This window comes from Typopeltis vanoorti, chromosome 4 (assembly GCF_054136105.1).
Source record: "Typopeltis vanoorti isolate ZY-2024b chromosome 4, IOZ_Tvanoo_1.0, whole genome shotgun sequence".
NCBI lineage: Eukaryota > Metazoa > Arthropoda > Arachnida > Uropygi > Thelyphonidae > Typopeltis > Typopeltis vanoorti.
In genome coordinates this window covers 97,313,347-97,325,781 of record NC_143552.1, presented here as the reverse complement: position 1 = coordinate 97,325,781, position 12,435 = coordinate 97,313,347, and the positions used below count along the sequence as shown (strand labels likewise).

At 34.3% G+C, this 12,435-nt stretch overlaps 1 protein-coding gene across 1 annotated transcript in view; it reads left to right on the top strand.

The window, feature by feature from the left end:
- The window catches only part of LOC150107528 (uncharacterized), a 150,849-nt gene extending 140,171 nt beyond the window's left edge, over positions 1 to 10,678 (top strand). The window contains exon 2 of the mRNA XM_090392121.1: positions 9,426 to 10,678. Coding sequence (XP_090248247.1) covers positions 9,426 to 10,678 — 1,253 coding nt within the window. The remainder of the gene's footprint in view (positions 1 to 9,425) is intronic.
- Positions 10,679 to 12,435: the final 1,757 nt, after the last annotated feature.

Genomic DNA, 12,435 nt, shown 5'->3' with positions numbered 1-12,435 from the left:
ATTTTTAATATGATATTGCCATTGATGCCATCTGTTCACACCGATAATCTTTCTGTGGACTCTCATATTTGCGGTCTCTAGTCTTTGGTCAAGTGTTTTACTTCTGACCCAGCTCTCAGATCCATAAGTTAAAACTGGTTTGAACACTGTCTTGTATACAGCTAATTTAGTGTTCCAGCTAATTTCTCTCTTATTCCATATGAATTTATTCAGTTGACTTCCCACCATACCAGCTTTGCTGATTTGTTGCCTATTTCTATATTTAATTTACCATCTTCACTAAAGATTGTGCCTAAGTAACTGAAATGTTTTACTTGTTCCACATGTTCGTCATTGACAACACAGCTGACATTTTCCATGATTCTGCCTATTTTCATTGTCTTTGTCTTTTTAATGCTGACCTTCATACCATATCTATTACAACAGTTATTCAATTTAGTCAGGGAATCTTGCAAACTTGTAGCGGATTTATTTAGAAGTATAACATCATCCGCATAAAGCAAAGAGCTGACATTAACATTTCCAATTTTGATATCATGTTTAATACCACTTTCCTTCATAATGTGATCCATATAGATAATGAATAACAGAGGGGATAATGTACATCCTTGTCTCACACCAGATTTAACATTAAACCATCTTTCTGTACTTCCTTCAATTCTAACTGCTGACTTACATTCAAATAAAGACTAAGTATTGCTTGATATAATGCCCCATTGACACCATATAACTGTAGTGTATTGAATAGCTTCTCTCTTGGCACCTTATCATATGCCTTTTCCAAATCGACAAAACTTAAATACAGATCTTTGTTATATTCCCATGCTTTCTCGACTATTTGTCGTAAAGTGACGATCTGATCCTGACAGCCTCTGTTTGGCCTGAATCCAGCTTGTTCTTCACCAAGCTTTTCTTCCACAATTCTTCTTCTTAACCGTTTCTCAAGTATACTTGCATAGATCTTGCCAGGAACACTCAGTAGGGAAATACCTCTGTAATTCTCACATTCAGTTTTAATTCCCTTTTTATATATGGGTACTATGAGAGCTCTACTCCAATCATCGGGAATTCGTCCCTCTGTCCAGGCCTTCTGAACTATGCAGTGCAGCCACTGTAAGACTTTTATACCATCATACTTCAGCATTTCTGGTCGAATGTCATCTACTCTTGCTGCCTTTCCACATTTCAAGCCTTTGATGGCTTTTTCTACTTCAGGTATGGATATGTATTCCTGACTGCATGCCTGGTCAGTGTTTTTTACCACTGTGCTGTCACCACTGCTTGTTTCATTTAGCAGTTTTTCAAAGTAATTACTCCATACTTCAAGGATATCTTTTTCTCCCGTTTTCATGTCAACTTTATCATCTGTAATTCCTTTTACAGCACTCTTTCCTCCATTCTTAAGCTTCTTGAACAACTTCCAGAATATTTTGTCACCTTCTTGATATTTATTTTCTATATTCTTGCCAAAGTCCTCCCATGACTTTTGTTTAGCTAGTTTTACACATTGTTTAGCATTCTTGCATTTGTCTCTATATTCTCTAAGAGCACAAGCTGACTTATTTGACAGGAACTTTTGATATGCTTTCTTCTTTTCCTTCACTGCCTCTTTAACTTCCTGTGTCCACCAGGGAGTTCTGATTTTTTTATCCTTGCAGACAACCTCACCACATACCTCTCTGGCAGAATCAATTAATGCTTTCTTCAAGGCTTGCCACTCAATCTCCAAGGTTTGATTTCTGTTCTCAAACTCTTTCATTTTTTCTTCAATAATCTTTGTGTGTTTTAGTCTGCAGTTCACATCTGAGAGCTGCTCAACTTTTATTCACTTTCTTTTATGCTTGCACGTGATCCGAATGCATTTTTGAAAATTATGGAGACAACTACTGTGTTTGAATAAAAACTTTAGTTTAAATAACTAAAATCCAATTCGACGTTTCGACCTTTATGTCAAGGTCATCTTCTGGAGCATACAAATATACACAAGAAACAAGCTATACTACAATCAAACTGGTTCGTTACACTGACCAACCGCTATCACAATTGTTGGCCTGACCTCTGGTGAGGAAAAAAAAAAAAATAAAAAATAAAAAATAATACATCAATGCTAGAGTCCTATTATTTGTGTTGTCTGCTATATACATATATTAACATCATTCCAGCCAGTTGGAGTGGAATGGTTTCTAATATTAGCAGATTGGCTAGAGTCCTGACTTATGTTGAATCTTTCATATTAGGTTGGCTGAATGTGTGCCATCCAGATCCTTGGAATTTTCATACCATCTTTGTTATTGATATTTGGGTGGTTTATCAGGATTTCGCAGGATTCCTTAAATTTTCTTTCGTACCAAGTTTTTGTGCGGTGTAAGGAGCAGGTGCTTTTCCAGTTGATTTGGTGTAAGGTGTTAAGTGCGTGGTCTGAGAGGCCTGCTTCACCATAATGGTTATATTTGATGTGTCTAATGTGTTCTTTCTTGTGTATAGGGATTGTTCGTCCTGTTTCACCAATGTACGGTAAGTTACAGGTGCAGCGGATGCAATAGACTCCAGGATGTGCTAATGGGAGGAGAGGATCCTTAGAGGAGCCTGAATATGGTTTTAAGTTTAGTGGGTGGTTTAAAGGTGGCATTGAGGTTATAATGTTTTAGGATTCTGTTGATTTTTTCCGATAGCCCTTTAATGTATGGGATGGCTATGGTTTTACTGTAATCTAGATTCGTTTTTGTTGTGGTTTTATAGATCCAGTAGCTCACTTTTAACTGTTCGCCCTGGTTACCTGGCAAAAACAACGGGGGGCCTTATTTAACCGGGCGACGCCCCAGCTGGCATGAAATTTTGTCATGTTGTACCATCATTTTTTATTTTGGTTTAACCAATAAGAATACAATTTAGTCGGCTAAATCCCAAATTGCCAGCCCATCCTCGTTCGTTCAGTATCCATGTATATACCCAACAGGGTGCACCACGAGAAGGTGAGGATTGGACATTAGGTCAGAAGCCCTGGTCGGTTCTCCGCATTCCTTTAAAGGCTATGTGGAGGTCTCCTCTCAGTTATACAGCTTTGACCCTTAAGCACACCTAGTCTGTATTGTAGAGTTGTTAAAACCAAATTCGCATCCGATCTTACTTTTACTTTGACCACGTTTAAATCTTTTAATTATATCAAGTTTTGTATCTAAGGTAATTACCTTCCTCCTCTTTTTTTTCATTTAATGACACGGTTGTGGGATTGCTCTTATTCTTCGACATGATCAATGGGTTGTAAAAGTTACGAAGAACATAATTTGTAAATACGTACCACAGAACAACTGAAGCTTGTAATGCACCCACTCTCAATGCTGGCAGTGAAGTAAAATCATGCCACAAGGCTGGCTAGCACTCAGCCTCGCGGCATGATTTTCACCCGTTGTTGTTTCAACTGTCTTTGAGAATGTCTTTTTAAGAAAATAGGCTTTGAAAGTTGCAATGACTCCCATGCCCATTGGTTGTAACAATGATGTTGTATTTGGTGGGGAAAATAAAACTTTCACATTCTCACCCAGATCATTAAGAGAATTTGGATGACCACGAGGCTAGCAGCCTTGTGGCGTGAGCATGATTTTGTGTGGTAAATTTAAAGGCGTGTTAATCAAAACTCTTGCCACGTATATCAAGGGATTGCCGCAATTAATTTCGCCATGATAATCAAATTCGCATTAAGCAAGGGATACCTGCAATTAATGGTTGTTTAAGTAACACATTGAGCAAACGAAAAAACCTAATTTCTTGGTTCCTAAGGAGGATAGTAATATATCTTAATAGGTTTATGTTAGAAAATGATTGGACTAGAGTTATCCCAAGAAAACCCACTTGTCTAGAGATTTGAGTATTGTTAATAAGTTGGATCGAAAAGTTTTTTTTGAGAGAAATAAGACCGTTTCACTGGATTGAAATTATCATAACCGTCATTGAAGAGTGATCAGAGCCTAGTGTTGTTGATTTGGATAGTGCAACATTTTTCAAATGAGAAAGTGCAATGTACTATCATTAGCAAAACTGTGGATTGGATTTACATTCAACTGAAGAAGTTCGTTGATATATGGAAGGGCAAGTAGATGGTAGAATGGAGTCCTGTAAATCCCAAGCATTAGTTGCAAAGACAAACCATTGACATATGCTCTAACTTAATATGCCTTTAAATTTTAATACAGATATGAAAATTTACTGGTTATTTGAGTGGATAATATTGATATTTCTGCTCTTCAGCTAAGCTACTGTGGTATGGATGGTTTTGAATGTCTGTAGGTATTAAATTATTTTCATCATGCTTGGCATGAAAGAATTCCTTTTTTTGAACTCTAAAGCATGTTTTCTGATTAACTGACCGTCGACTCACTCACATACATTGGTACTGACTATAAATTACCGTGTGATTTGCAACCTTTCACGATGAGGTGAGCATAGGAAACAAAACATAAATGCTATTGTATTCAGTGTGGAATTATTAATATAATTTCAAATCCTTTTTCCAATAAAATGGATCCAATCAAAACAAATTGAATCAGATGGGCTGTGTATTCTAAAGCACAAATTTTTATTAAATTCTATCCAGCTGATTGAAGTGATTGTACTCAATAATTTCCAGACGCTTTTCTTCTTATGTCCATGTCCAAGTGAGATAAAATTGTGGTGGGTCGAAAAATTTTTTGTTATTATTATAAATGCCAGATTTTATTAATATCTATCTATCCATCCAGTAGATCAGAATAATTTGACAAAAATGCATCCCATGAGGTAGATACTTGTGCATTTATTGTGGTAGTCCTTGCAAAAAGGATGGAAATATTAACAATCGAAAATTCAACTTCAAGCATTCTTCTCTAGTGCATCAATCCGAAGATTAGCAGTCTGTTGGTTGGCATCATTATATATTTACGATAGTTTTGTCTTAGGTTCAAAACTAGATGACTGTTTTTAGCATCTAGTTTTGAACCAACCGGTCATCTAGTTCAAAACTAGATGACTAATTGGCGAAATAACTCAAAATAATTCCACTCACACTCAATTCAATTTAATGAACTTTGATGTTTAGGATCTTCATTAAAATTTAATGTCATTTTGGTTTTGGTTTTAATTGAACTCTTTAATGGTAAACTTATTTCTGCAGTTGTGAACATTAATGGTCTCACTATTGAAGAATGCCATAATACAAACTATTTTTTATTGTATGTGATCATTTCCATGACGTGAAAGCATGTCTTCATTTGCATGTGCTCAGAATCTCAAAAGTATCAGCAGCAAGATCTGAGATCCATTTACATTTATCAGATTTGTCATCAAAAAAAAAACATAAAACAAAGTGCAATAAAAAAAACATTTTTTATTACACTTTGCTGTCATTAACAACTATGTTTCAGATTTTAAATGCAATTTTTTTTTTTATTAATACACCTCTACTTAGATCTCTCACTGCTGAACAGCAAGCATAATTTCTCCATAAAATAATTAAATAACAGTACAGTAAAACCTCAATATAATGGACTAATTCGGGTGAGGGGGGTGTCATTTAAATCCGAAAGTCCGTTATATAATAAAGTAGATTTACCTAATACGTATGTTAAAAAATTGACAAATTAGCTACTGGACGTGGCTTAGCTCATGTTGGAACATTGGCCGACATGCATTAAAACTGCCGCAGAAAGTCATGCCACACAACAAAAGAACCAATTACAGCGTGATTGGTGTGATAGACTTTGTCTTCCTCTGGGTCTTTTTCCTACCATTTTGGCATCGGACACCTGTTTTGCTAACTTTTTCTCTTCCATTTAAGTTCCATTCTGTTTAAGTTTTACTTAAACAGAATGGAACTTAAACCTAACCTTAGCTCTGCTCACACATTCCTGAATACGAACAATGCCAAGTTCCTTTCTAATTTTTTCATTTTTAATATGATTCCACTATTGATGCCATCTGTTCTGGCCCCTAAATTTTCTAAGAACTCTCATATCTGCGGTCACTAATCTTTGATCAAGTGTTTTATTTCTAACCCAACTCCCAGATTGATAACTTAAAACTGGTTTGAACACAGTCCTTGTATATTGCTGGTTTAGTGTGTGTTTTGACAAAATTCTCTCTTATTTCATATAAATTTATTCAGCTGGCTTCCCCACCATACCAGCTTTGCTTATTCTGTTATCCATTTCCAGATTTAACTTCCCATCTTCACTAAAAACTTTCTAAAAAATAACCGAAAAAAAAAATTTTGATTTGGGATATGATGAAGAAGCTTTATGTAGCTTCAGTCAGGGTGTAACCAATTATTTTCCTCTTCTATTAAGGTTGTTTTCGTTTTCAGCATGCATTTCTTGAAGAAGCATGACGTGATGTTATTTTCTTGTAGTATTTTGCAGAGACAATCACATTTTGCTCTGTTAATTCCCTCGATATTCAGTTGGCACATCTTAAGGCTAAATCCCAATTTTTGTCAGTATTATCAATAAAATCAGAAGAATCAGTATTGTTTGACTGCATGCCTTAGCCAGGAGAACTAAGTGTTAGACTGGCTGCCAAATCATTCTAGCTCAATTATCATTACCCAGGGTGCACCATGAGGAGGCGAGCTAGACCACACCCCTAGATCACTTTTATCAAGAATCTTAATTTTCTTCCAAAGAACTTGATGTCTGGTGGTAGCATGCTACACAAGTCCCAATTGCTCTGCCTCATGGAACTTAACATAGTCTAAATGTTCATCATGTTGCACAGCTGCAGATCTACCTGTTTGATTAAAATACAACAATCCACACTGGCAAGGAATTTGATATATTCCAGGGTTGTCTAAAGGCAGACATTTATCTTTAGCTGAGCCTAGAAAAGTAGATATCTTGTTAATAGGATGGAAGGACACTTGTAGGCCAACAGATCTAAGTAGTTTGACTATACCTTCTGAGACGGCTTTAACATAGGCAATGGTGTCATGACAGACCACCCCCTGTATCACTATTCCAATTAAAGGCAGATGACAAGGAAATTCTAATTATTAACTATCTCGACATGATTCAGTGAACTATTGGATTGTTGTATTTTGGTGAAACACATAGGTCTGCAACCATGCATCGTGATGATTTAGACTACTTTAAGCTTCATGAGCTTAAGGTAGTCTAAAGTAATTATCTCTTGGAAGTTTATACAAAGAGAGTTGTGAGACTTTGCTACATCACACAAATCTAAATAGAAATGATGGACTTACTATTTCCCATAAAAGAGAGAATTTTTCTTCACAAATTTCAGAATTAACTTTAATTTAATATATATATATATATTTATTTATTTATTATTTAGTTTTTATTTATTTATTATTACTATTTTTTGAAATTTTGTTAATATTAATTTTACTAGAACCTTAACATAATTAGACCATGATGCTCTACATCATGGATGTGTGTGTGTCATTCTGTTGAATATGCCAATTTCTGTCCTTGTTGTTTAATTTGCAAGTGATACTGAAGATGCCCTTGATACTAGGAGAAAAATTTTATACTAATTAAAAATAATAATAATAAAATAAAATATATAATATATATATATATATATATATATATATATATATATATGAGGTAAATCTATTTTATATTATTTATTAATATCAGGTCTTACATTCCTATACATCACGTCATATCTATTCTCTTATTGATTGTTAACAATCAATAACGATTCACCACTTAGTTGATGTATTCCATCAACTAGGTGGTGATCATATAGTGAGATGGTAGGAATATGATAGGATAGGAAGTGTTTAGTCATCACAGAGCCAAGTTGTTAGGTTGCATGTTACCACTGTGGTGTTAGGATCCTTATTGTTTAATATAATCATAAATGATTTAGATTCACATATTAAACATAAAATCTCTCTCTCTCTCTTCTTGTTATGCAAAATGGGGCAAAGTAGTCATTTGTTTAGATGCCCTTTAAAATTTTAAATTTAATGTGAATAGCAAATTTATATGAGGTAAGAAGATAATATAAGTTGAATGGATGAACTTTAGAAAAGTTAATTAATGCAAGAATTTGAATATTGTAGTTAACAGGAAATTTATGTTCTGAAATAATGTTTGTAAATCAACTAATGACATTGAAAATTTCAGATGCAATCAAACAAACACTTATTTCATGTAATTGAAAATTTAGACAATAGTTTTTAGTTACCGTGTTTGCCAGGGCAACATATGGTTTTCTTGAGTCTGTACAGCATAGTTTCTGTGGGCGGGGACATGTGATTCATTAGTTAGTGCCATTTTTATCTGAGTTTTCTCTAATTGCACTATTTGTTGAGAAATATATTGCGCAGACTGCAAATATCTCTGTACCTTATTCAAGGATATGATAAAACTACTTGTTTTTCTTGCATCTGCAGTATAGTGGCTGTTGGGGAGGACATGTTTACCATGGGGAGTGAGTTACTATTGCCCTGACGTAAATATGTTTAAACTTTTTTTTGGAGGTATATGCAAAACTTTTTAATCTCTTTTTTCATAAAGTAAAATCAGGAGTGCGAGTTGTACACAAGGTGAAGTTATATTCGAGTAAATACGGTAGTATCATCAAGATTATTTGTTGGCTGACTTGGAAGTATCTTAAACTGTTTCCATCAGACCCACTATACTATCTAGTTGACCTGCAGTATTATCGTTTTAATACTATAGTTGGACTCTGACAACTCTTGAAAAATCTGTCTTATTGTATTGTAAGAAAAAGTGATCCTTTTCTTTGAAGTTCTGACATGATTTTGGTCCTTTTTGTCTCCACTAAACAGGGTGGTTTTTATTACACTTGGCAACAAACTTCATCTGCTGCCTAATGATGCCTAGGTAGTACTTGCAGAGCCTCTGAATGCTAAGGATGCCATAACTCAGTTCACTCCTGGATAGTTTATTGAGTTTAATGGTCAAATGCCAGTTAATAACTGGAGGATGGATGCAAAAGTATAGGCATAAGATTTGGTTGTTGTAAACTAACCAGACCTCATCAGAGTTCATATACACCCATGTTGTGATAGTCTGAACATTCATTTTTTCCTCAACATTTTAAACATTAATATTTAGCACAGTTAGAAGTTATGCACTAGCTGCCTTGGCCATCTTAGAAAGAAAGAATGCTAATATATATATATATATATATTGGCAAGCTAAGTGCAGAAAAAAATAAAAATAAATAAATAAATAAAAATAGAATAAAATAGAAAAGAGGATTTGCAAAGAAAGGCTAGCTGCTAAGTTAAGGGGATAAAAATTGTTTTTCAGCCCCTTATCCCTTTTTTATCCCCTTAACTTATCAACCTCGGCAGAAAAATAGCCGTTTGGCTTTTCATCTTAGTTATAAAGGCTAGCTGCTGTTTTAGTTCATAGTTGAGGATTTCATTTCTAATTCATTTTTTTCCCTTGTTTCAGCTAATCGAAAGAGTGCAGTGGAGCGCTTAGAAGAAAGCAAGGCTAATTATGTGAAATCCGAATGTGTGTTGGATTCCAAGCAACAGTTTAAAAATAGTTCTCATCTTCAAGTCAGTACTGGCCCACAGTTTGACATTCTTTTGAAAGCACCCCTGAAACACCTACATGATACTTTCAAACCCACACGCCTATTTTTTAATGAGAAAGAATTTGGTCCCCAAAGGGGAACCACAACTGAGGTCTTCACATCTCAGTCACTTCCTCCAAAGAGTCCAGGCCCATTTAGAGCAAGAGCAAAGTCACAATCTGATTCAAGAGAACCTCAAAATCGAAAGAAACTCTCTCTACTTAGGTACAGCAGTGAGCACTCTGATGAAGGAATACTGGATCTGGAATCACAGTTAAAGCGCCTTATATCATCTAGTTCAAAGGAAAATATAAATTTAAGTTCAAATAATTATTCAACCCCATCAAAAAATATTCCGGAGGCTAAAGTAAGGCGTGGTTACTCAGATCCTGTACAGAAGAATAATTGGATTACAAATAAAGGATTACAAGAAAGAAATTGCAATATTCATAAAAGCATGCCTGATCTTTCACCTTCAAAACACGAACCTTTTAAAAATGAAATTAACTCTGAAAGCACAGACCCATCATCAGAGGAAGAAATAACTGAATTAGAAGACAGGTACATATGTTCAAGAACTTCAGATTATGTTAGCAAAAGTTCTTCTTTTAGGTATAAATATCTTTGTACTCAAGAAGAAAATCAAATAAATAGTCACAGTGGAGAAGAAAGAATATGTCTACCAAATAGTGGAATCTTGTCACCTGATAGGGACTGGGAATTAAGTGGTGTAAGAAGGCGAATTGTTACACGGTCAAAATCAGATGTTAGTCATCGATTTTCAAAGAGTCTTGAAAAGCCTCCAAAAAGAAATCATACAAATGCTGAAATAGAAAGGTTTTTTAATACTATGGGACTCGATTCTACTGTCTGGAATATCATAACATCTCCACCACTTCCGTCAAGTCCTCCACAGTTTTTTGACAGCATCAGTTCAATTAATAGTGATGATCACCGATCAAGTGTGTGCAGTGAAGATTCATTGACAGAATGTCAGAAAGAAGGAATAACAAATAAAGATTTAAGGAAGCATGGACCAGTTGAAACTTCCATTGTTGAAAAAAATGCACGAGTCATTAAGTGGTTGTATAGCTGTAGAAAGGCACAGAAAGAGTCTGGATCATGACATGTATACTTTCTCTGGATTTACACAGTAAGTATTCATCATTTTAATATTATACATGCTTTTTTATTGATACTGATGGTGAATGTTGTTTTACCTGCATATTACATCTTGGAATTATAACATAATTTCAGTAAATAAATTTCAAGTAGCTTGATTTTAAGCAGAAAGTTATCTTCGAGGAAGAGAATTTAAGTGTTGAATCTGTTTTTTCTCTTAGGCAAAAAGAGTTGCACCAGCTGTCAATAAGTAGTGAAGTAAATGGCAGCAAATATTGTAGTGAAGTTGTAGTGCTTCCTGAAAAACCCGTAACAATCTCAATATAAACTCCAAGTACAGTAATCAGAATATTATGATTACTCTAGTTCATTATTACAATTAAATTTCTTATTTTGTTAAAAAGGCATTTACAGTGTGTTTTCCCTACTAAAGCAAAAAGTTGTGTTAATTAAGTTTAAAAATATATAATATTATAGTCCAGTTAATTTTTGTTTTGTTAAACTTGCAGTTAAAAAAAAAAAAGAAATGTCATCACTGTGTAAGCATTGTAATGCTTTCATAAATAATTAAATCAATTAAGTGCTGCAGTTCATTTTTGTTGAGCAGCCATTTCCTCTTTGTATTACTTACCCTTACAGCACTTTTTGTTGCTTCTCTCCCCCCCCCCCACCCTCCTCAGTTGTAATTGTTGATTTCACTGTAACATACACATCATACCACTTTCTTAAAGATAAACAAGGACAAAAATTAGTGTACTTGAAAAACTATTTTATTAGGCTAAGAACATCATGCTTCATAGATCATCACTGCTTATTATAATGTAGTTATTATATATATAAGTTCATGAATGGCACAATCAGATTCTGCCGATAGATTACTTATGTGTATATATAAATAGTTGTCTATTATAACTAGATCCTGTGATAGGCTGAAGTATAAGTACTCTGAAAGGGGTGTGTGTGTGCTGGATTTTTCTTGTCCAGTATATACGAATCAAGGTACTTCTAGTTTTTTAGAGTCACAATGTGCCATCTCCGGAACATATAAATTTATCAGCCTTTCATAAAATAAAAGGTGGTTAGCTGAAGTCATAGTGTTGTTTATAATAATTATGAAATTTTTAGTTTTCAACATAACTGAGAAATAAGCTGGAATAATAAATCTATGTTTTGTAAGATAGTTCAAAAATTTTCTCTGCAATATTTCCCAACTTTATTATTAATCATAATGGATTGATTTAGTTCCTTTTCACCTTTTGTTTGTGAGAGTTGTGCTGTCTTTGCTTAAACTTTATCTGTGTAAATGAAAAATATGGCGTTTGTGTACTTAAGCTGCCAGAAGATAGCCATCAGAGATAGAAATGTTTCATGAGTGGTAATACAATAGCAACCTGGCCTCTCTTTGGGTGCTATTTGTGTGTCATAATTTCATTATTTAGTCAACAATTCTGAACTGTAATTTTGGTCTGGACTGGTGTTGGTCTTGAAATTTCAGAGAATGGTACAAATATACCACTATCCAAAATTAAAATTCTTTGGTGTATTTATATCTCTTGTACTCAATAGAGTAGTTGAAGTGTTTATTTTCACTTGCTAATTCAATTGATTTAGAGCATAGCCACCATTATACTAGTTTTTGATGTGAAATGACTAATGAGAAATTACAAAATCAACTTATTTCACTGCCAAATTCAACATTGTTATTGTCATATATGTAAAGTGTTGTAGACAATGCATAATGTATTTGTTTTATACAAGTAT